This window comes from Procambarus clarkii, chromosome 70 (assembly GCF_040958095.1).
Source record: "Procambarus clarkii isolate CNS0578487 chromosome 70, FALCON_Pclarkii_2.0, whole genome shotgun sequence".
Lineage (NCBI taxonomy): Eukaryota > Metazoa > Arthropoda > Malacostraca > Decapoda > Cambaridae > Procambarus > Procambarus clarkii.
In genome coordinates this window covers 29884572-29911135 of record NC_091219.1, presented here as the reverse complement: position 1 = coordinate 29911135, position 26564 = coordinate 29884572, and the positions used below count along the sequence as shown (strand labels likewise).

At 41.6% G+C, this 26564-nt stretch overlaps 1 protein-coding gene across 1 annotated transcript in view; it reads right to left on the bottom strand.

Moving 5' to 3' along the window:
- Window positions 1-26564, bottom strand: part of LOC138356021 (midasin-like) — a 139497-nt gene that overhangs the window by 56223 nt on the left and 56710 nt on the right. The window contains 5 exon segments of the mRNA XM_069311574.1: window positions 4038-4211; window positions 8446-8622; window positions 12729-12937; window positions 17390-17630; window positions 23615-24028. Coding sequence (XP_069167675.1) covers window positions 4038-4211; window positions 8446-8622; window positions 12729-12937; window positions 17390-17630; window positions 23615-24028 — 1215 coding nt within the window.

The following is a 26564-nucleotide window of genomic DNA, read 5'->3' as shown; positions in this document are numbered from 1 at the left end:
AGCCATTATGAACTGAATTATTTTAGAGCAAGCAGACAGCAAACATTTAACAAAAGTAAAAATGTTCTGATTGTAGATGATTAACCCCTTTAATGATTTTGTAATGACTACAGTAGTCATTTGCTCAAAAATGACAAAACGTTCTGATGACGACTGTTGTTGTCATTTTCAACGTCATGTTGGCTAGCTTTAACTCACTTTTTTGTAATTTTATTTTGCTATTATTGCATTTTTAAAATACCAACATAAAATACAACTCTTTAGCTTTAAATGAACCAGCGCTGAATGTAATGAAACGCCATTTTCTGGGTGAGACCCGGAAGCTCCCGGGAACTATCCAGGCTGATATGATAATGTCAGAATTTGGCATTAGTCATGTGTATGGAGTTCAGTGGGCCTACCGGGGACCACGAGCCAGAATCAGGCCCCCCTCAGAGAGGCATGGGGAGCAATGGCCTATAGAAACCCACGTGTGGTTGGAAGCATTCTATGTCTCCTATCGACCGGGTCAGGCACTCAGAAAGGTAAGCGTCCCAAAACAAACCCCTATTCTGGTGAAAATTGCTACAAAAAAACGAACAAGTGGATAGAACTCCCCAAATAGAAACGAGCATGATGTCACACGTCGCCGCGCAGCTGTCTGAGCAGCTCCCTGCTCCCTGGGAGAGGGAACGGGGAGCCCCAGACCCCTTTGCCGGCCATCCACCCTTCAGTTCTGAGGTTGGACACCAAAATACACGAAAAATCACCGACCGGGGGAAGGGAGGGATGCTGGGGAGCCTCCGGGTCTCGCCCAGAAAATGGCGTTCATTACATTCAATGCTGGTTTTCTGGTGGGAGCCCCTTCAGCTCCAAGGAGCTAATTACCCACAGAGTAAAATTAGAGGGACTCAGATGGGAGGTGGTCGTTGCTCAATCCTCAACCCGAAATAGAGACAGCTGGCTGCAACCGCTAACCCAAAACGGCACAGGCCCAACTATGCCCAGGAACGTTCACGAGGTAGTGCACAGCCAAGACCCTGTTCCACCGCCAAAAACCCCGCGCCAGAATGTCAGCCCAAGACACGTTGCCAAATACGGCAGTAAAAGCAGCGAACTTACTAACGTCACGGGCACGGGAATAGACCGCACGCTGGCTAGCCTTAATAACCCTGCGAACGAACTGGGAGACCCGCACCCGCGAACCGGTAAGGAAGAAAACCGTATCGACCCAAAGCGCGTCCCTGGACACAGAAGCCGAGGCATGCAAATAACGGCGTTGGGCCACAACGGGACACAAAGGATGATGCACCCCGGCCTGAGTGGTAGACAGAGTGGTAGACGGTTGGAACAAGTTAGGTGAGAAGGTGGTGGAGGCCAAGACTGTCAGTAGTTTCAAAGCGTTACATGACAAAGAGTGCTGGGAAGACGGGACACCACGAGCGTAGCTCTCATCCTGTAACTACACTTAGGTAATTAAAAAAAATCACTTGGGTAATTACACAGGAGGTAAGTCTCAAGGGTCGCCCGCACTGCACGAGGTTGGATGCGGGAAGCCGAAAACCTCCGGAAAGACGGAACTGAACCCGGGAGGACATGGAACTGAACCCGGGGGGACATGGAACTGAACCCGGGGGGACATGGAACTGAACCCGGGGGGACATGGAACTGAACCCGGGGGGACATGGAACTGAACCCGGGGGGACATGGAACTGAACTCGGGGACGGGCAGACACCAAATTCAACTTATATGCAGAGGGGGGGAAAAGAAAACCCCACTCCTGTGCCCCTTACCAATACACACTGCCTCTTACCCTAAGGTAAACAAGGGAGGCAAAACACCCAAGCACCCAAAGGGAGGCCGAAAAAAATGAGCAGTAACACGGCAGAGGCAGGACCCAAGGAACAAAGTACAGTTCAGGAAAATCACTGGAGCCAGAGTACACGACCTCTGTCTCTAGCATCAGCCTTGAACTGAAGGGTGGATGGCCGGCACGGGGGTCTGGGATGGTGCAGACAGCAGTGTGGCGATGTGTGACGTCATGCTCGTTTGGTCGTTTCTTTTTGGGGAGTTCTATCAACTTTTTAGACTTTTTGTAGCAATTTTCACCAGAATAGGGGTTTGTTTTGGGACGTTTACCTTTCTGGGTGCCTGACCTGGTCGATGACAGACACAGAATGCTTCCAACCACACGGGGGTTTCTAAAGGCTATTGCTCCCCATGCCTCTCTGAGGGGGCCAGGTTCTGGCTCGTGGTCCCCAGTAGGCCCACAGAACTCAGAACTACCAGAACAGGAACAGGAACCAGAACACAGAACTATATCTAAAAATATGAAAGATATTATTATGCCACCAAATCTGAGAAAACTAAAAATAAGGTTACACATTACTGTAAAGAGTACAAAATTCAATACTGTGTACAGGGTGCTAAAGTCCAGGAAATATAATGAGTATAGAGAACAGAGTACAGAGAAGCAAGTGTAATGATAATATTTCATCAGCATTTTGCAAGAGAAAGCTTACGAAGACATTGCCTCAGAGATTTGTAATCTTAACTTAGCACTCATCCAATGATTTTATAATATGTAATGTTGGCATTATCAGTTTAAGAGATTTTACAATTGCTTTGATGTCTTCTTTGTGGAATAGAACTATTATAGCTATTTCTGGGAAAGCCCCTAGTGCCTCCCTGAAGTTAACTCTCTCCGAGATGGATCCCGACTACTAGGTCACATCAGCTGCACACTTCTGTTTGGCTTACTGTGGATCAGAGCCAGAACCTGGCTCCCTCTCTATAGTGCAGAGAGCAAGTAACACTGCCATCCCCACTGGGAAAGCATTCGGGAAGTCAGCAAACAAAAACACACTAGTGCTGGGTGGAAAATGACTGACACCTCAAGACTGTCAAACAAGTTCCAAAACAACATAAACAATCTAATCTCTTAAAACTAGCATGAGCTCATTAACACTAACCCCTGCCAGTAGTGATGGGGGGAAGGAAAGCCAGAGCTCTGGGTCTCCCCGAGTCCTTCAAGCAAGTTCTGTTGCTGATGTGGACACCATTGAATGTGTACTGAAGTGTTACCGGACGTCAAGCAAGTGCATGGGTCCCACGGCTTCTAAGCTAAGTGCCAGCCAACCTTTGATTTTATCCTTAGGGGGCCCATATGCTAGGCATTACTCTATAGTATAGTTAGCCTTACAGGTGCTTTTTGTTTGGTTTGGGTTGTATGGACCTGGATCATATGGCACTTGAAGCTGCATGTGCTCAGGAGTTCCTTCCCATGTGCTCCCTAGCACTGCCCCTACCATGACAGTTCTCTTCTCTGTTGTGTTCGGGAGCTTGCTCTTTAGAGGCCCGATCACTGGGATAGGGGGGCCCATACCTCTGGAATGCCTGGGGGTCTTTGGCCCCTTTGGCTAAACACCTGGTTGGGGGCAAATAAATACAAGTCAATATATTTATATAATTCCCGGAAGGCAAACCCAGTGCTTGAGGTGTCCTGTTTGGTCAGTCCTTTGAGAACCGATAATTCCCTGCAACTTTTCGGTGTGGCCTATGGATGTTTCCCTCTGAACCCACTTGTGCCTTGTGCAAGTCTGAGGGCTGTTTGTTGTCCATGCCACAGAGAAACACTCCTATTTTCTGCTGCATGTTGGGGCAGTGACAGCTATTACCCTGAGTCCTAGGCAGGATTTTGCCTGGCTATGTTTGTTTCAAAACGGGCCATGAGATTTTTCAATAATTTTTATAACTCGATTATGTATTCAGCTTTCATATATGTTCTTTTTTCCTACCACCTCTAAAATTAAACTGGTGCTTCTGGTCCCTCATATTCCCTTTGAACATTATGTGGTTTGCAATTAATCAAAATATTTACTACAAGTTTCATAACTTGACACTTTTAAATTGCAGATATTATTATTAGAGTGTTATTTACAAAAAGACCAACCATAAATAATGTGGTATGCAGTGAAAATGCAGTAAGAAAGACAAATATGAACAGATGGTGTATAATAAGGAATGTAGCGAGATTCTCAACACACACACAACACACCTTTATTATGGCATTAGATTCTTCTTCCACCCGAACTCTGCCTGCCAAGACAATGTAACCCTCGTCTGCAAGATGCTGGTCCCAGTCATAAAATTTTGTTGTTTGCTTGGGAGCAAGTCGATATCGCTCTGCCCAACGGAAAAGATCCCGGAGAGTAATGAATGACTGCTTACCCTAGAAATATATATAAAAAAATTTTAGTTAAATTTTAAACAGCATAAGGATATGGACACTAACACTTCAACAAGTTCCGGAAGTCGCTTATATTTTTAAGCAACAAATTTACATTACTAAAGCAACACACGTTACAGAGTGGAAGAAAATTAACAAATAATTAGTACGGTAATTGACAATTTTAAAATGTTTGTTACAAATCATAGTCCCATCCACTGACTAGCTTATGAGCAAAGGTCTTGCTTCTGTGAACAAGTTTAACACTTAAAGTGTAGTTATTGTCATACATTGACTCAAGTGGTAATATGATTACCACACATTGATTTGATATTATTGTCTTTTTTATACCCAAAATACTAATATGGATATAACAGCACCACATGGATGTAGTTGAGCTTACCTAGACCCATGACAAAATCCTGCTACTGTTTGCCTACTATGCAAATGCAGTCATGAATGTTTCTATACCAATATAGTAATCATCATGGTTATAAAATTTCATTATACTGTAATTAATTGATTTGCATCCCAATTATCTTCATATTGTTTTCACAACTATAGTTAGTGTAATAAAAAATAACATGTACACCAATCATCATCTGAACAATTATTATGCATTACATGTACTATAGTGGCCTGAAATCATTTCAAGTGGCACACTGATGTTTCCTACCTTTGTTTGAGTCATACAGTGCCTGTCAATCTTAATATCAAGGAATGGTAGAACTTCATTATTTCCTTTTCAATGATAAATTTGACTGAATGGACCAAGGTATTGAGTCTTGCAAGAAATTCCATCAGGTCAAGATTACTAAGACAAAGGCACAAAATATCAACATACCTGAATCACTTACCAAGCACAATACTGGGCAGAATTCTACTTTAAAAAATTCCATGAATAAATTGCTAAGGAAGAGAAAGTGTTGCACTTTGTTATTCCAAAAAGTTTGAGATTAAAATTTATCATTAAACACAAAAGTATTGTTCTTGGTGGATGAATATGTGTGTGAGGGATGGATGAAGGTGTGTGGGATGGATGAATGTGTGAGTGGGATGGATGAAGGTGAGTGGGATGGATGAAGGTGTGTGGGATGGATGAAGGTGTGTGGGGGATGGATGAAGGTGTGTGTGGGATGGACGAAGGTTAGAGAGCATAACCAAGCAAATATTGCGGCAGCCAGGAAAATGATAGGATGGATTACGAAAACTTTCAAATTCAGGAATCCCATGACAATGGTTGTACCCTTCAAATCACTTGTGCTGTCCCGTCTTGAATACTACTCAGTACTCACTTCCCCATTCAGAGAAGGAGAGATTGCTGAAATAGAGGGAGTACAGAGAACATATACAAGATACATAAAAGAGATAAAGCATGTAAATTATCAGGATCGTCTCAAAGCTCTCCGAATGTACTCGTTAGAAGGGAGAGATCAAATAATATACATGTGGAAAACACTGGAGGGCTAGGTCCCAAATCTGCACAGTAAAATAACAACATACTGGAGTGAGGGATGGATGAAGGTGTGTGTGGGATGGATGAAGGTGCGTGGGGGATGGATGAAGGTGTGTGTGGGATGGATGAAGGTGTGTGGGGGATGGATGAAGGTGTGTGGGGGATGGATGAAGGTGTGTGTGGGATGGATGAAGGTGTGTGGGGGATGGATGAAGGTGTGTGGGGGATAGATGGTGTATGTGGGATAGATGAAGGTGTGTGAGATGGATGGTGTGCGAGATGGATGAAGGTGTGAGAGATGGGTGAATGTATGTGGCAAATCACCATGAGGCAAGGAGACAGAGCAACCCTTGAACTCGCACAGAGCGAGGGGGGACTCGGAAACCGCATCCATCGGACCTGCACGCCCCCGTAGGGTTTCCCAGGGACGGGTTTCCTGAGACGGAACCCACGCTCAGGGAATCTCAGGCAGGGTACAGCTAACCGGCGCCCAAAACTACCAAGCAACACTCTAAAGCTGAAACCCCCAGGGACGTGTACACTCACGGACCTAGCAAGGGGTACCAACAGATGATAGAACCATACTCAGGTCAGGTACAACGGGGGGCAACGATCAAAGCTGACACCCCCCCTCCACCAGGCAACACAACACAAATAAAAATAAAACCCCGCAAGAGGACAGCATACCGAAAAGGAACAGAGCCGGCCGCTATGAATGGTGAAAACAAGCTCTGCAGTACCCGCACCTCTACCAGCGCAAAACTACCCCTCATCCTAAGGCGAACAAGGGAGACAGAACACCCTAGCACACAAAGGGCGGCCAAAAACCAAGCAGTAAATGACCTAGAAGAGGCAGAACCCAAGGAACTTTGGGAAGGTAACCCCAAGCCCCAAGGGCAGTACTTAAGGGAAACCTAGGGAAGGAAACTCTAGGCGCATGCATCCCGAGTACTGGAGAATCACTCCCGGCTCACGCACCACCTAGCAGTCACCACACACTAGGTACAGTGCTGAAATAACCACTGGAGCTGGAGCACACGACCATTGCCTCTAGCATCAGCCTTAGAACTGATGGGTGATGGCCGGTGTGGGGGTCTGAGGCTCCTCCTTCCCCCTCTCGAGGAAGGTGGTAGGCCCACAGAACTCCATACACATGAGTGATGCCAAAATCTGCCATTAGCCTATCAGCCTAGTAAGCACCGGGGAGCCGACGGGGCTTCCCCCAGAAAAAAACACCAACTGGACGGAGGGAGGGTGCCAGAGGGCCTCAGGGGCTCACCCAGAAAATGGGGTTTCATTACATTCAATGATATGAGATTTCTCGGGAACCCCCCCACCGGCTCCCTGGAGCCACCTAACCAAAGAAAAGTAAAAGAGGGACTTACCTGGGAGGCGGCCGCAACATCAAGTCTAAGTCAAGACAACTGGCTGCAACCTGCGATGCAAAGCGACACACGAATGATTGGGACCAGGAATACTGACCAGATATTGGATGGCCAGGACCCTGTTCGGCCTCCAAAACCCTCATGCCCAAATGTCAGCAAAAGATATGTTGGGATATTCTGCACATCCTGCCATGCCTTCTGGTCTCAAGAATCTTTCGCGGTGTTGAAAGATAACTCACCATCAGTGACATTCAGATCTTATTGTTTTAAGAACATAAGGGCCATGATATTGATGAAACTAGGCACAATAAGAACCTAACACAAAGGTCAATTGCAAGTGATACAGCACCGATGACGACAATACAGCGAGCGTATCTAGTTGAAGCTGAGCGCCACCCATGCTCACTCGTGTTATCTGCAATTTTTATATAGATGAACCAGAGATGAATCTTTTTTCTGGGTTCAGTGATGATGCATCCAATACAAGTGGCATAGATGAGCAGTGTTAGTGGCTTCTCTTCCAGAATGGCTGAATCTCTTTCCAGAATACCTTACAAAGTGATCTTTTCAAGACTACCTTACACTTCACAAGCTTTGCTACATACCACCTACAGGTACTAAAGCCAAGGGTGTACATGAGTGTGTTATTTGCAAGCACACAGAACAAATAAACAGGAAGTGAAAATCAGTTTTTACCTGGTGCATCGAGAGCGAAGTTGAACTGTGAACCATGAGCTGTTTCGTTGATTATCACTCACTTCCGAAGTACTGAGTGTGTAATACAGTATATAACTGTGTAAATATTGTGATACTGTACATATTGTAATTTTAGTGAATTTTTAACAAGGAATATTGCGACAATAAACATTTATTGTGGACACATTACTGACACATGTATCATAGTTCCATGGAACATTATGAACATTCTATTGTATACATATTGTAAAGGACACAAATATGCATCGTATACAATAGAAAAACAAAGAAAACTGCATTGGAAACACATAGAACAAATAATTATAAATACATTTGTGGCAACTCGCGGTGCTTGAATGGCCCGTGCGACTGCCTCTGGGAGCTTCACGCACGAGTGCACAGCAAACATGCCTCCTTCTCCACATCCCCACAACCAAAGTAACTAGAATTTATTAGTTTTTTTTTTTTACATGTAGGGAAGGATGGGAATTTATTTTACAAAGATAAAAATAAAAATTTGGAACCCTTGATTTTCGGCGGACAGGGGGAATGTCCCAATAAACACGACGCATCACATTGGTTAAGACTGTAGCAGCTTAAGGGTTAATAACAAATATAAGTTTGTTATATCACATAGTGGTGGGTGATGGGGTTACCACATCCCTACATTGAAAAGCTTAAATAAAGCATGGTTACTGACCTGGAAAAGATTTGATCCTCTTCTCATATTCTGTAAATCCTGTAAGACTGCAACCATCTTCTTGCTGTAAGAAAGAGGAACCTCACATCTTTTATGAAGAATCACCTCTAGTTCAGAAGCTGGGATCTCATTGAAGTGTAATTCTACAAAACGATTACGGAATGCTCTTGACAACACCTGCGGAAAATAGAAACACAATGTTGAATGTAATGAAATGCCCTTTTCTGGTTGAGCTTCAGTGGCTCCCAGAAGCTATCATGCTTGAGCTGTTCCTCAGACCAAATCCATTACTATGAACCCTTCCCCCTCCCCCTCCCTTTCAAACCACATGAAGTTATCTAGATATTTGTAATGGTCTGAAAGCATATTGTGGATCCAGTAATAGTCTATATGTGCAAACAATGCATTCTGTTTAGTCTACAAAGGCAAACAAACCTTTGTCATAAATTGAGATTATTCTTAAGTTTTAATTGTATTGTATTATATTGTTGGTTTTAAATATTATAGTTAGTATTATTATAATTTTTGTTTTAAATATAAAAAGTATGCTGAAAATGTTTACTTTGAAGAATTTTGTTTTCTGTAAACATAATCCTCAGGTTTCAAGTTTTTGAAATCTTGAGATCCCCCCAAAAATAAACATTTTTGAATTCCATATTTCATATTATTGTCAAAAATAAACCAAATTAACATGACCAAACAAAATTAAATCTAACCTAAAGTAACCTTAAACTAACCTAACCATGGATAGATCTAATCTAAAGTAACCTTAAACCTAACCATGTATAGAGTATATAATAGCACTAATTATGTACTCAATCCCACTATTCCCTTGAGTGGATCTCCTGCCCGAAGTCAGGTTGCATACCGAGATTGCTCCATACTAAAAGTCCCATCAGTCTTGGAAATTCTGTTTGGCCTACTGGGGTCCAGATCCAGAACCTGGCACTTCTGAAAGTTAGCAAAGCTTTAAAGTCAACTGGAGGCTTCACAGAAAACGAAGCTTCGAAACTGCCATGCCAAACAACTCTGAAAATTACTCGCACAGAACAAGAGATTCACGCAAGCTCAAACTGATCAGTAATATTCACCAGTATTAAGTGGCCTGGCCAAAGCTGGCAGCTCTGGAGCTGATGAACAGCTCAATGAACCTGTATAGAAAAGGCAGGAAGCAAAAGGGTCACCGGGGCTCAAGCAGAAAGAAGAGTTTCATTACATTCTATGCTAACGAACCACAGAGAAAAATTAAGGACTTACCAGGGAGGAGGAGAAGAGGATGAAGAGAACCCAGCCCAGGAGACATACCCCAAAGCAACATATGACTGACTGGGACCAGGAACACTGATTAAATACCGGGGCACCAGAACCCGTTAGAATGCCAAAACCATCAACCCAGGACATGGAGAACAGCATTTCTTGCAGAAAACTGTTCAGTTTTTCTTAAAGACTTCCACTTTTGTTCCAGTAACATTTCTTATACTTGCTGGGGGGAATATTGGACAACTACGGGCCTCCATGGTCATACAGTGTTCTCTAATTGTGCCTATAGCACCTCTACTCTTCACTGGCTCTATTCTGCATATCCTTCCAAATCATTCACTCCAGTAATTTGTTACTTTACTGTACAAATTTGGAGCATTTTGGAGCTCAGTAAAGAGCTTTATTTGGCCCTCCAGTAGTTTCCAAGTATATATATATTACTTGTAACTCTTTCGTCTCCTTTCGAGAAGGTACATCGTGAGAGTCTATGTCTATGCGTACTGTACATGTTCTCTGCATTTCCTCTACTTACAAATACAACGAATACAAATACAAATATTTATTCAGGTAAAGTACATACATACAAGGTGAGATACAAAAGTTGATGGATTTAGATAGATAGAGCTAGTACATACAATGCCTAAAGCCACTATTACGCAACGCTTTTCGGGCAGTACCTTATTGATACCTGCTTAACCCTTAAACTGCACATGGCGTATATATACGCTATGAGTAACATGTCCCACGGTGCACATGGCGTATATATACGCCATAGGGTGCCAGGCACGATTCAAATGGCCCGCAGCTACATGGGGTTCACATTAGCTTCCTCAGGGCTCTTGTAAACAGACCCCATTTTTTTTTAAATCGTGGGCAATATTCTTAAGTGTGAGAGCCACAGTACTGTTGGAGCACCCAAGGCTGGTGCACGCAGCACGAGCGAACAGCATTGCTGTTCAGCTTGTGACCACAGCATCGCCAAAAAATGTCAACGTAAATATATAACTGCTATTGTTTAGCGATGACAATATTACAGAGGACCCCTGACTGATAAAAATGACCAGGATTGTGATAATAGCTGGATTGTTGTGATAATTAGCGCTATGGGAGGAGTGAAGCTGAGGAACGGAGGAGACAGCATCATTTACTGACTGTGTGGCCACCTGTTATTGTCTGCATTAACCATACCAGCTCACTGGTTCTCTATGGTGAACACAAATATAGATACTTATATATAATGTGTGTATTAGTGTAATAACAGCAAAAGGATTATGTTGGGAGGAGCTATTTGGGTGACAGAGGTGACGTCGTCTGCATGATTTGTCTAGGGTGGCCACTATGCTCTTTGGGCACTCTTACAAGCTTAGGTGTACAGTTACGGTGCATGCAACATGTAGATACTTATATATAACGTCTGTATATAGTGTAATAACACCACAAACGGTATTGTTGGGGGAGAAAGTTTAGTGCGTGTGACCTTGAATGTGTGAGGGAGCCACCAGCTGACTGTGTGTATAGTGACAAACTCTTAGTGCCTGAACTAACTATATCAGCTTAGTTGTACAGTTCTGAACAAAACATATTGATTCTTATATATAATGTCTGTATATTGTGAATAAAATATAAAACAGGATGGTGGGAGGAAAAAGTGGGTGAGTGAGGCGTTGTTGAGGGAGTGGCAACGAGTGGCTGGCTGGTCGTGTGGCGGTCACTCCTTGTTGCTTTTCGACTCTCAATACCAACTTAGTGGTTCGTTATAGTGAACAAAACATGCAGATACTTATATATAACGTGTGTATAGAGTGTAATAGTAGCAAAAACTATTTCTTTATTGTTTTATGAACATAATAACTGAATCACTAATATGCACACCATACTTTTGAGTATAGCAATTATTCACCACTTTTATTGTATAAATATACTACAATACACACTAATGAATATTACTGCAAAAAAAACTAAGAAAAAATCAATCAGACATAGAAATAATTAAGTGATAATATCTTTGTGGCAACTCCCACTTGTCAGCGCGGGTGACGCTGACCGGCTCTGACGACCGCTCTGTCAACGCCCACTTTTTGCCAGACTTCCTCGGTCAATTGCGCCCAAAATATGTCACCTACAATTTTTATTTTTATTTTTCCTGTGCTCAGGGAACACAAATTAACATTTTAAGAAGACGAAATAATTTTTTAGATTTTTTTTTTCTTGCACACAGGGGTGTAATTATCCTCAGGACCCCTGAGCAGTGGTATGAACTCTTGGCCACCTCCAATGCACAGCAGGAACACCAGCAGATTGAAGCCAATCAGGCAACTGAGACCAGAGCAGACTTCCACCCCATTTAGCTTCAGACAACAAACTGATGGTCCGGATGCCAGCTAGGTGGGCTGGGTCCTCCTCTCCCCCTCCTGGAGGGGGAGGGTCGGCACGAATGAGCAGCCGAATTAGCCTTTGTTCAAACATGCACATAGCCGACCTAGTCTTCGTTCAGTCTCAGGTTGCAGTATTTCTAGCAGGAGGGGTCTGTTTTGAAGTGCCTACTTTTCTGGGTGCTCAACCCCGGACGATGGCAGTCATGAATAATTTCATACAAGTGAGTTTCATAGGCCATTGCTCCCTTCGCCTCTCTGAGGGGACCATGTTCTGGCTAGTGGTCCCTGGTAGGCATGACAATTCGATATGACTGAAGCTCAGTACCAATATTAACTAATAACAGTCCAATAGCTCCAGGTAGCCTCCGGGGCTCTACCCAGAAAATAGATATAAATTAGATAAGTTTATTTTCAGTAAAGATCTGGGTATATATTGGTTTGGAAATAGCATTATTTATTTATGAAACAAATTACATAATTATTAATGACATTGGGTCATGTTAGGAATATCCAGAAGCTGCCTAGAATGTGCAAATGTGCTTCATGCAGTATACTTTAGTCTTGTGTTAAGAAGTAACAGGAGATGACTCACATACTGCATACAGTGTGTATGACGATTAAAATGAGAAAACGTCAGATTACACCAACCTTTCGTCCACCATAGAACCCAGGAGGATTTTGAGTAGCAAAAAGCATAAAACGGCGATGGGCATGAACTGTTTCTTGCGTCTCGGGAATAAAGAGCTCTCTATTGTCATCGAGCAAACGATTGAGGGCCTCTAAAACATCTGATGGGGCCAAGTTAAGCTCATCTAAAATAATCCAGTGGCCCTTGCGCATTGCTTTCACTAGTGCCCCTGAAAAAAAAAAAAAAAAAATGATCAAAATAAAGACCCATAGCCAGTGGATCCACCCAGCACTTTTAACACTCACCAGAAACTTGTGACTTACATTACCATCATGAGAGAGATCTTTGCATGTAGCTCTGTCGAGAATTTGGAAGAAACAAAATGGCTAATCTAACTCAGGCCACCACTAAGAGTACCAGATCAATATAATATAACAGAACGAGGAAAGCAGTGAATAAGGGAGTACCTGGCTGACAGGAGACATAGGGTTAATATCAGAGAAGATACATTAAGTATGGTAATAAGTGGAAAGTGGGGTCTCTCAGTGGTCAATATTTACAGATGTAAAAAAAGTCTATAAACACTGGCTCTGTGAGATAATTAATACTGAGTGCAACACCTACAGCAACTAATTTTTATTATTACATAATTACAGCAACAGGAAGAGTAATGAACACAACCATGTCATTGAAAGTCACAGAATGCAGTACCATGCCTCAATTTAAATGAATGACAAGAAGCTTTGAAGGAAGAGTAGAAGATTGCTACAAAGGCCAAAAGTGAGTAGCTGGGCTGTACCTCCAGGTAGTGTCAAAAGTCTGTTCCAGGTCAAAAAGAATGGCAACAACAAAGGTATTCACAGCAAGGGCAGTACACATTTACACCATGTCCACTAAGATATCAGCTATGCTGTGACATTTGCGAAAGAGAAATTGAGAGGGAGAACCAAAATCCACGTGAGATTTGCATTAACCACATGTTCAAAAAGTTTGCAGAACTTGTTAATGTAATGGGAAAGTCACTTGAATACTAGATTTCTGAATGGTAAAACAACTGCCAGTAACCAAGTAATAAGTTTTCAGTAACCAAGATCACTTCCCAAATACAGTTATAGATATTTAGCAAATACTGAAAGGGGCACTGAGGGATATGACGAAGCATCTCATAGTGACTGTCAACTATGCCCACCGCTGAAGAACTACAGAGGGGCAGGGCAGAGTTCAGAAAGAGAGATCATAATAGAGAAGTTGAAGGAGATTAAGTCTAAATGTTGAGATTCAATAAGGCCTTACTAGTCTGGAAGCAGGGAGAAGATAAATACCAGAGCTAATGGCTGAAATGTATGAATAAAATTTATTCACAACACCTGATCAGCCAAGACAGAACCGTTGAGATAAAAGATGGATATATCTGAAAGAAATTTACCTGCACTCTTACAGATCTTCTAGACATGGGGAGAGAGGGTGTCATAGTAATGGTAGAAACCTAAGACTTCCAACTATCATGTTTAGATGTACAGCTGACTCTGTGGGCCACTGCACTCGCCTATCAAAATAGAATGATTCTGGTGTTCGCCTGCATCAGTGTGTCTTCAGGCACATATATCCACTGACAGTGGATGATATATACAACCTCAGTCAATGCAGAGACCCTCTAGGTCTCCGCGTTGACTGCCTGACACTCCAGCAAACATGTCGCTCTGTTGAGCAATTCCTCCAGTGTTGTGTAGTGTGACTTGATGGGGGGGGGGGCAAAATATTCTCTAAAGGAGCCGTGCTGGAGTAACAGGAAGCACGAGTTCTACTGTGCCAAACATATGGGGTTTCAAAACTTGCAGTCCTGAGAGCAGTGAAGAATCCCCAGTATACACCCACATGAATATTGATGTGGGGCCAATTCAAAATCAGTTGGGGCAACCGACATCTGCAATCCTGTGTGTGGCTCAAGACATACATGCCTCTGTAGTTGGCTGTGGCATTGTTGCACATCCATGTCAGGTGTCATGCTTTCTGCTAAGCTGATAATTGCAGGCAATTGTCTGTGTCCTTTCCATCAAACAAGCTGCTTTTCTAGGCATGGAAGGAAGATAGCCAGAGGCTATCTACGGGTAGGCAGGAGTTAACTAAAATACTCGACGAGTTGTAAATTAAGATAGAAAGAGAAGCCTTTACTGCAGAGGTTCCAGCGGAGGGGGGGGGGCCTCGACTGTCGGCCGTAAGCCGACCCCCCCTTTATAACCTCTATCTACTCTAACTCATTCTAGCTCTTTCTAATTCTTTCCATTCCTCTTTTTCTTCTTCTCCTGTCACTCTTTCTAATCCACCCTTCATCCCATTTTCTCTTTCTAAACTTTCCCTTTTACATGATTACTCTTCCCCACTTTTCCTTACTCTTCACCTATCACTCATCCTCACTGTATGTGAGGACGAGCAGTCACTTCATCCTGCATTTATATTTTTTTTTTTTTTTTCCAAATTTGTTATACACATGCTATTTAGCAAAGGTTATATATGAACATTTATCTTTAACACATTTGATTCCTCCCAAGGAGGGATTATTCTTGGGTCTTTCCTCATCTAATTCCTTATCTTTCACTTGGGAATTGATCACCAGGTGAAACTAATAGGAATGAGTCATAGTATGGAGCGTGAGCCTAACTCATTCATAAGTGGGACACAATGCTCATGGCTGAGTTGCATTTACCACTTAGTGGAGTTAAGCATCATATGCTTTTGTTGACAGTGTCAACACCTGTTACATCCACTTAAGCATTTGGTTGATTTCCTTCCTCTGTGTTGTAGGGGTTCATATTGTCTTAATTCAGGATAACTTGGGTATCATGCACTATTAGCTGTGATGTGAATAGTAGTTTGTTATGTTGTCATTACTGTTGCAGTCTATGACCATGGTTATCACTGAGCAGGTGATTTGGGAGGCTTGCAGCTAATTGGTCCTATACTAGCAGACTGAGTATTGCAATAAGGTTAGTGCACTGCACAATAATGTTCATCTATGAATTATTTTGGGAACCAGTTCAAATTAATAATTATCAGGAATTCCACCACGACTTCATGGATAATGGGGGTTAACTCCATTAAGTGAATACAATCTGGACACTAGGTGTAGAGAACCAGAAATTTTTATTTCCAGATAATCAGAATAAGAGGTTTTTGTTTAAATACATTTATATACCACTTCTCCATTTACACACAATGTTCTCCTCAATCCAACATTTTAACTTTCATTTTCTCAGCATTCACTTTTACAACTTTCAAATACATACAATAAGGAAAAATGTAGTCACTGAAAGGACAAAATGGACATTAAAAATCTATCTTGAACCATTAGGTAGAGCACTTCTGGATAACTTTGGTAAACTAACTTAACACTTTCGCGCTATCAGGACTCACCGGTGAGTCCTGTTTCGTCCAACGCTACCGCATAGTGGACATAAAGTTATGTCCTCTTTTAAAATATTTGTATAAAATTCAATTTTTATCCGATTTACTTTGGGTTTGTTTCAAACTGCGCGCCATGAGGCTCTCTTTCTCACCACTAGGCTGCATGGTACAATAAGTTCATGAAAGGTGTGGATAACTTCGATCAAATGGTATTATGTCCCAAACGGGTTGCAGGTGGGTGACTTTAGCCGTTTATACTGGTAATGCTTCCCCCATATCATGTATTATATGCATATGTCTGTTTAGGGAATTTTATTCCGATCAATGTACAACCAAAAATAACTGTGTGCAACAAGTATAAACTTGACAAACATAACAAAAGTAAAAACATTTCGTGTGTGTTTGACGCTCACTGATATGTTCCAGCGTTGTTTTATATTTGGCGCTATTCTAACTTGCGCTTTGTTGATCTTTTTTACCTATGGGCTCATAGAACATTCTATTGCGAACACATTGACACAAAAATGAATGACATACATAGAAAATTAATGTCATGAGAGTGAAATAAGTATAAACTTTCAAAGCGCCGTGCGTCGTCCCGTCACCGATACCGGGTAACAATTTCACCACTTCCCACACTCTTGGGGGCGGGCCGCATCATTATTCTACGCTTATATTCATATCACCGTGTTGGGAATTTCATTGCGAGTCCATTGATACCAAAATTAACGCTGTAGAACAAGTGTGGAGGTGATAACAATCCCAAGAGTAAAAACATTTTGTTGCTGTTGGGCGCTCACGGCGAGTCATCTTCGTAGTTATTTATTTGGTGCTGGTATCCCTATACGTTTTGTAACTTTTTTTTACTGATGTTCTTCTAGAGAATTTTATTGCGAACACGTTGGTACCAAAATGAAATGCGTAGCTCGAGAACTAAGGTCATGAGAGTAAAAAGAGTATACACATTTTTGTTTTTACGCTTACGCGGCAAAACGCAGTGAGCACTTACGGTTGGCTGACTGACCTTCGCGTAGAGCGCGAAAGTGTTAAATGTACATTTTAATATTATACAAAAGTTTTAAAGAAGCATTACGTATGGAAGAGTTTTATCTAGTCTATGAAAATAATGTTCTTTACCATGATATCAGGAGTTATTTCAATTATCCACACATACTTTACTTCTCCATACATTACACATTGCTTGTCACATTTAAAACAGTGAAATGCAACAGCAGATTTAACCCAAACACTAGAATACAACTACAACACAATACAATACCTTCTTTGAAAACTAGTTTGCCGTTTTCATCAGGAGCATAACATCCTATGTACTCTTGAAGATCAGTGTGCTCATGGTTGTTAATGCGCACACACACGTTCCCAGAGAGGCAGGCAAGGTAAGTAATTAGGGATGTTTTGCCCACAGAAGTTTCACCTTGTAACAACACTGGAAACCGACCAATGCTCACAATGCGTACGAGATCCTCAAGATTCTTCTGCACAGTTTGTGTGATTATGTACTGTTAAAATAAACATATATTAGTGAATTCTTACATCATTTTACGAAAGTGATTCAGTCTGCTATATGTATGTATGTAATTAGCTAGTACTGTACTGCTTCCAGGGGGTTGAGACTTGGCTCTTTGGTCCAGCCTTTCAACTGTCAAGCTACTGGAATACAAGTTCCTGAGCATAGTGTAAGCTCTATAATGTCTACATTTGAAGCTGTGTATGGAGTGTGTGAGTGAGAGTGAGTGAGTGGGTGAAAGTGAGTGAGTGAGTGAGTATGAGAGTGAGTGAGTGAGTGTGAGAGTGAGTGAGTGTGAGAGTGAGTGAGTGTGAGAGTGAGTGAGTGTGAGAGTGAGTGTGTGAGTGAGTGTGTGAGTGAGTGAGTGTGAGTGAGTGTGAGTGTGTGTGTGTAATTACCTAAGTGTAGTTACAGGATGAGAGCTACGCTCATGGTGTCCCGTCTCCCCAGTTCTCTGTTATATAACACTTTGAAACTACTGACGGTCTTGGCCTCCACCACCACCTCACCTAACTTGTTCCAACCGTCTACCACTCTGTTTGCGAAAGTGAATTTTCTTATATTTCTTTGGCATCTTTGTTTAACTAGTTAAAATCTATGACCTCTTGTTCTTGAAGTTCCAGGACTCGGGAATTCTTCCCTGTCAATTTTATCGATTCCTGTTACTATTTTGTACGTAGTAATCATATCACCTCTTTTTCTTCTGTCTTCTAGCTTTGGCATATTTAATGCCTCTAATCTCTCCTTGTAGCTCTTCCCCTTCAGTTCTGGGAGCCACTTAGTAGCATGTCTTTGCACCTTTTCCTGTTTGTTGATGTGCTGCTTAAGATATGGGCACCACACGATGACTGCATATTCTAGCTTTGGCCTAACAAAAGTCGAGAACAATTTCTTAAGTATTTCCCCATTCATATCTTGAGGTTATCTTGAGATGATTTCGGGACTTTTTAGTGTCCCCGCGGCCGGGTCCTCGACCAGGCCTCCACCCCCAGGAAGCAGCCTGTGACAGCTGACTAACACCCAGGTACCTATTTTACTGCTAGGTAACAGGGGCATAGGGTGAAAGAAACTGCCCATTGTTTCTTGCCGGCGCCTGGGATCGAACCCAAGACCACAGGATCACAAGTCCCGCGTGCTGTCCGCTCGGCCGACCGGCTCCTTATCCATGTATTTAAAAGCAATTCTGAAGTTAGAAAGTGTGGCATAGGCTCCTCGCACAATATTCTTTATGTGGCCCTCAGGTGATAGTTTTCTATCTACAACCACCTTATAAATAAAGATAAAACCTGATAAAGATCTCTTTCTTTATCAGAATTCTTTAAAGATTTTGTACATAATTTATAAGTTGCGTGGGGCCCAATGTTCTCCTAATTCCACATTCCATGACATGGCATTTATTCACATTAAATTCCATTTGCCAAGTGGTGCTCCGTATACTTATTTTGTCCAGGTCTTCTTGAAGGGCATGACAATCATCTAAGTTTCTTATCCTTACTATTATCTTAGCATCATCAGCAAACATGTTCATATAATTCTGTATTCCATCTGGTAGATCATTTATGTAGACAATGAACATCACCGGTGCAAGAACTGAACCCTGTGGCACTCCACTTGTGACATTTCTCCAGTTCAATACATTGCTTCTGATTACTGCCCTCATTTTTCTATCAAAAAAATTTTCATCCATGTTAGAAGTTTACCTGTCACCCCTCCAATATTTTCCAGTTTCCAAAACAACCTCTTATGTGGAAATCTGTCAAAAATCTTTTTTAGGTCCAAATAGATGTAGTCAACCCAACCATCTCTTTCCTGTAAAATCTCTGTGACTCGATCATAGAAACTGAGTAAATTCAATACACAGGATCTTCCAGATCGAAAACCATACTGTCTGTCTGATATTATATTATTTCTCTCCAGGTGTTCTACCCATTTAGTTTTTTTAGTTTTCCAATATTTTGACTATTACACTTGTCAATGATACAGTTCTATAATTGAGGGGGTCTTCCCTGCTGCCATTTTTGTAGATTGGAACTATGTTAGCCTGTTTCCACACATCTGCTACGACTCCTGTACACAAGGATGTCTGAAAAATCGGCCGAAGTGGTATGCTGAGCTCAACTGCACATTCTCTCAGTGAATGTGAAATTCCATGGTGAAATTCCATCTGTGCCAACTGCTTTATTCTTTATTCACACATTTCCTTTTCATTTTCCGTGTATTTGTCCCACATTATCCACCTCTGAATATTATCCTTTACCTGCAGCTTGCCTTTTACATTTACAGAAAAATGAATTTACCATGAATTTACAGAAAAGGCCTGGATCTGATTTACATTTGTCTGCTATACCATTCTCAAAGTTCCTCTCTGCCTCTCTCCTTACTGACGTGTAGTTGTTTCTCGCATCTTTGTATCGCTGGTATGTTTGAGGGTTTGGCCTCTTCCTATAATGATTCCATGCTTGTGTCTTTTGATCTCTGGCCCTCTTGCAATTTCTGTTGAACCAATCCTGTTTCCTAGGTCTGCATCTCTGTTTTGGTATGAAGGTTTGTGTCTTCATTGTATATTTTGCAAAATATGACATACATCTAATTTACTTCCTTACCTAGCAACAGGTCTGTCCAATTATACCAATGAAAATTTTTTTTTAAGTTCCCCATAGCATCCTCTCTTGAAATCGAGTTTAACAACCGTTTCAATGTCCCCATTCTCTATTAGATTATATCGCAAAGTGTATTTAATATCCAATAGGACGTGATCACTCTTTCCCAAGGGAGGAAGGTACTGGATATCAAATACCTCCTCTTCTTTCCTAGTGAATATTAGATCCAGTACTGATGGAACATCCCCTTCCCTCATTCTTGTGGCCTGCTTGATGCGTTGATACAAGATGAGGTTTACAAATCTGCCTGGCCAAATGTCCTCTGTTCTTGATTCGTAGGCCTCCCAGTCTATTGCCTTAAAGTTGAAGTCCCCTGGTACCAACAACCGGGATTTATCTTTGTAAACTCTTACCATAATCTCTCTCATGACCATTATGAGGCCCTCTCGTTTGTCATCCAGTTCTTCCTTTGTTCACATGTTGCTTGCTAGTGGGCTGTAGGCATTTAAAATTATCAGCTTATCATCTTGATTTCAGATCTGCAATGCCATTATGTCAATATCTCGAGGGTTTTCAATTATTAACTCTCTTACCTTCAGGCGTTCTTTCACCAGCAGTCACTCCTCCTCCCTTCCTAGTTTTCCTGTCACGTCTCCAAACTGAGTAGCCCCTTGGGAATACGACTTCATTTCAAATATTTTCTTTGTTTCGTCTCTGTTAATGCGACAATATCTGGGACTTTGAGCTTGATTATATCCTTCAACTCCAATATTTCCGATCTCACTCCATCTATGTTGGTATATACTATTTTCAGGAACATGTTCCCCTTCCCTTTGTTCTTTACACCCCCTTCCTTTAATGATTTTGCTGCTTTGTTTTTATGTACCATTTCACAAGCTTTCCAGTCCCTGATACTTTGTAGAAAAAAGAATCTCTATCTTCTTCATTTCTATCCCCATTTAGTCGTTTCGCTTCAATGAGGTTCATTTTCAGCTTTTCTCTTTCCTCCTTTGAGAGTCCTTGTCTTATTGACCATAGTTTGCCATTTTCGTCACATTGCAATTTTCTGGCATTCTAAAGCACTTCTATCATATACTTCACTCCATTAAACGTCACCCTTAACGGGCGGTTCTTGTCTTTCTCGTATTTTCCTATTCTCCTAAAATCACTGATATGTTAATTTAAATTTAGGCCTTCTCCTAATCCTACTATTTTTTCTATGATTTTCATCTCTTCTGCTGCTCGGTCCACCCTAGACGAAATTTCCTTCTCTACACATCCAAAAACTATTATGGACTTACTTCTATCTGCAGTGCTTTATACTAATTTACTGTTGGTAACCAGTTCTTTCCTAACTGCTTGCCTAAGATCTGCTTCTTGTTTGTAATTTCTGGTTTTGACTTCCAAGCACACTTCCATAATCGTCTCTTTCTCAACTAGCGCATATGTCTCTTTTTATTTCTTCTTTATACTTTTCTAGTTCTTTATCAGCCTCCTCTATTTGAGTTGTCAATGAAGTTTCTTGGTGCATCTCCTTGCCTAACTCCATGTTAGCCCTCGGCTCCCTTCGAGTTGTTCACCATTCGAGTCTATTTTCTTGTTTATTTCTTCAAATTCCCTACTCTTCACTTTCCATGCCTCATTATCCTTTACCAGTTCCTTGATGTGTTCCTCTTGCATCCTTACCTTATCAGTCAAGCTGGTAATTTCCTTACCTTGCTGGAAAATACTTCCTTTTAAATTACAAAACTCAATCTTGAGACCTTCATTTTCTTGTTCTAATTTAATTACCATTTCTTCATATTTCTTTAGCATGTCCTCAATAATCACTAACCTATCCAGAAAACCACGTTTCATTGCATCTTGTTGTGAGAAACCTGCAAAATATTCCTGTGATGGGGTACTGTCCTCCTCAGTGGTGGCAGCCATCTTTGTTGACATTCTGTTGTTTTGAAAGATCAACTTTTCTACCACAGATTTTTCATTCACTAACACTTATGTCTTATCTCTTAGTTTCTTTTCAAATTCCCTAAACCTTCTTGTATTCTGGAACACCACTTGTAGCCCCCACCCTACTCTCAACACTTGGATAATTTGAATTCTCCTGGAGCCTGCAGCAGTGACTCCTCAGTGTGATGCTCCACTCCACTCTACTCCACTCCAGGGTTGCCAGATCCAAATTGCTAAAAGTAGCGAGCTGACGGTAAAAAAGTAGCGAATTTGCAAGTAGAGTTGCCCAATTTTTTGTTTTAGTCAAATCGAATCAAATCAAATGTTTATTCAGGTAAAAGTACTGTACATACATACAAGATGAGTTACAAACATAATGTTAGATTTCTAGATAGCGACAGTACATATAGACAGACGATATTCAAATTTAGTAAGTTTATCTTCCTTCTTTGATAGAACAGACTTGATGCTCATCTGCTGATGACTTACCTCCGATATATTTTGTCTGTGTTTTAATGTTTCACTGTGTTTCTTTAAACCACTTCTATGAGCTCTTATCTCAGTTCTACAAACTTTACAATATGCCTTATTTTCATCTTTCACTTCAGCCAACCACTTTCCAAACACTGGATCCTTAAGCCAGGACATCTGAAACGCTTTCTGGTATTTAGACCACTTCCCCATTTTACACTTCATCTTAACACTTAAGCAAATTCTAAAAGTAACAGCGGTAACTTCTTTTCTATGTGCGGTAACTTGTGTCGAACTATCCTTCTGGAGGTCAGCCACACTAGCAATGAAAGCACAGATGAAGCTGCCAAGTTCACTGTATGCTAATCCGCTCTAACGACAGTCACTTGATTCTTGGAAACACCTAATATTTACAGTAGGCAACAGTGGGAGGTCACTGAACATAGACAGTACCCGGGATGAAGTATTAATGGCAATTAAGGTTGGGAAATCTACAGCTCCTGGGGAGGATTATCTTGCCTTGCGGTTACTTTTTCTTTGGGAAGTTCCTAGGATCAACATCCCCAGGGGGCCGGTCTCTGACCTGGCCTCCTGCGGTAAGTGGTCTATTCAATCAAGCTGTTGAACGCGGCTGTGATTTGTACACATGACATTATAAAAAGCATAAAAATCATCATTGAGTTTCTTAACATTAATAGCCCAAAATAGCCCAACTTGTTTTTAAAGAAGCCCAAAAAGTAGCAAGTAGCGAAATAAAAAATTTGGGAGCGCAGGGCTCTGAAAAGTAGCCCAATTTGCTACTTTTAGCCCAATCTGGCATCCCTGCTCCACTCCTCCACACACTCCAAGTGTGTTGTGTTGTGTGTATTCCTTTTACTTTTGCAAACAGATACCTGTTATCTTATGTTTGAATATATTGTATTTCAACAATAAACAAAAAGATGAATAAACTTACATTGTCTGAGGTTTGAGGATCTTGATCACCTTGTGGCACCCAGTAGCCTTCAATTTGCACAGCCTTTTCACTGGTAGGTGCTGGGATTGGGTCCAACTTATGTTTGAAGTTAAGCTTGCCATTTCCCTTACCCTGTGGATCAATGCTCAAGACATGGAGCTTGATTAAAGCTACCACTGCTGGATAAGATGTCCGATCCAACTGCGTCAAGAACGATAAACAAAAAGCTTCATAAAGTGACCTTGGAAAGCTGGAACAGGGGTTCCTGGCAGCCACAGCAAGGGCTCGACAAAGAGTACGTAGACTAAAGTGAGGCTTGTGACCTGTACCATCTGTGAGCTTTGATTCTGATTCTTCCTTCACTTTTTTGTAAAAGTTCTTAATACCTCTTACTTGCTTGCTTGATGGACCCAACTGAAGAAATAAAACATGGATAGGAAAATTGAAATTAGTTTTTCTGTTTAGAAATCTCCTATATACATAGATTATGAGGTCTAAATTAAACAGCACATTCTATTCTCATAAATTTGTTGCTTCTTCCCAAGTTCTACTGAAAGATATGTAAAATGTCTCTCTTAATATATATGACCGAACCTAACCAACCCTACCTAACCTAACCTATCTTAACCTAACTTAACCCTTAAACTGCGCAACGCGCCTGCAGGCTCACGTCTGGTTTGCGCAACGCGCCTCCGGGTATTTGTATTTTTCACGTTCCATTCAAAACTCCCGCGGCTACATGGGGTTCACATCAGCTTCCTCAGGGCTCTTGTAAACAGACGCCATCTTTAAAAAAAATCGTGGTCCACATTCCCGGGTGTGGGAGCCTCAGTAGTGTGTGAGCAACCAAGGCTGGCGCTCGCAGCATGAGCGCACAGCACTGCTGTTCAGCATGTGACCACAGCATCGCCAAATAATGTCAAAATATATATATAACTTGTATTATTTAGCTATGATAGTGTTATATTAGAGCCCGAGTGTGATAATGACTGGGTACAATGTTCAAATATCAGTGATTCAATGCTGTTCACGATGTTCACAGCTCTAGCCACAGCACCACAGCATTATTTCGTTCATCTAGGAATCTTCAAATGATTTCTTAGGTTCCTTTTCAAAATAAACGTGTGGTCAATTATTCATTTACAGGAATTAGTGACCAGGATTGTGATAATAGCAGGATTGTGGCTATAATTAGCGTTGTGCGTAGTATTGTGGAAGGAGGAATTTTGATGAGGGAGGGAGGGCGAGAATTGAGGTAGCCTCATCGTGTGTGTGGCTGCCACTCTTGTTTTGCTCACCATACTAGCTTAGTGGTTCGCTATGGGCAACACATATGTACATGGGTATATATAGTGTGTGTATATAGAGTAAGAACAGCAACCGGAGAATGTTGAGAGGAGCTATTTTGGTGAGGGAGGTGACGTAATCGTAGCGTCGTCTGCTGTGTGATTTTTCATGCAGTGTATGGTGGCCACTGTACTGTTTGGACACAATACCGGCTTACTTGCATAGTTCTGGTAAATAAAACATGTAGATAGGTATATAGAACATGTGTAATAAGAGCTATAACAATATGGTGGGAGGAGCAATGTTGGCGAGTAAGATGTTGGAGTGAGGGAGACTGGTTGGGTGTGGCTGCTCTCACTCGAGGTGTTCTGAATGTGTTTATGGCCAAATGCTGCTATTGGCCCATATGAGGCAGCTGCTATTGGCCCATACGGGGCAGCTGCTATTGGCCCATATGGGACAGCTGCTATTGGCCCATACGGGGCAGCTGCTATTGGCCCATACGAGGCAGCTGATATTGGCCCATACGAGGCAGCTGATATTGGCCCATACGAGGCAGCTGATATTGGCCCATACGAGGCAGCTGATATTGGCCCATACGAGGCAACTGCTATTGGCCCATACGAGGCAGCTGCTCTTGGCCCATACGGGGAAGCTGCTATTGGCCCATACGAGGCAGCTGATATTGGCCCATACGAGGCAGCTGCTATTGGCTCATACGAAGCAGCTGCTACGCGGTGTTCTGAATGTGTTGATGGTGAATGTATATAGTGTGTGACAGTGTATAGTGTGTAAATAGATTGTATATATACACAAATTAGCATGGTACATAGTAAATATGTGCTGCATATGTGTACACAAGTTTCATGCACGTAACACAGTGTCTACGGACAGTACGGATGTTGTACTGCGATATTATAGTGTACGTGTTCATTATACATTGGATTGGCACATAAAAACGATGAAATTGTATTTGGAAAGGTGCGGAAAAAATGAACGAAAATATATTCACGGCAACTCGTGCGCCCCGCCCCGAGCGCCCCACCGCCCCCGAGAGCTTACGGCACGGGCGCACGGGGAATGATGACGTCACGCCCCAACTTCCGGACCCCATAGCAGCCAAAGTAAGTACAATCTCGATTTTTTTTTTACATACCCATACTGAGGGAAGGGTTTTTGACACTTTAAAAAGAAAAAAGAATTTTTTCCAGAGAATTTATTTCCTGCGCACTGCGGGGGTGTCACGTTTGGAGGCAACGCAGTTAAGGGGTTAAACTAACATAACTAAATCAATAATTTCTGTTCTTAATATAATATAATAATAATATTTAAAATAAACCAATAGGAAACAATTTATTGAAAATAAAGAAAATCACTCTGCCTATTAGGCAATAATATTAATATATATATATATATATATATATATATATATATATATATATATATATGTCGTACCTAGTAGCCAGAACTCACTTCTCAGCCTACTATTCAAGGCCCGATTTGCCTAATAAGCCAAGTTTTCCTGAATTAATATATTTACTATAATTTTTTTCTCATGAAATGATAAAGCTACCCTTTTCACTATGTATGAGGTCAATTTTTTTTTATTGGAGTTAAAATTAACGTAGATATATGACCGAACCTAACCAACCCTACCTAACCT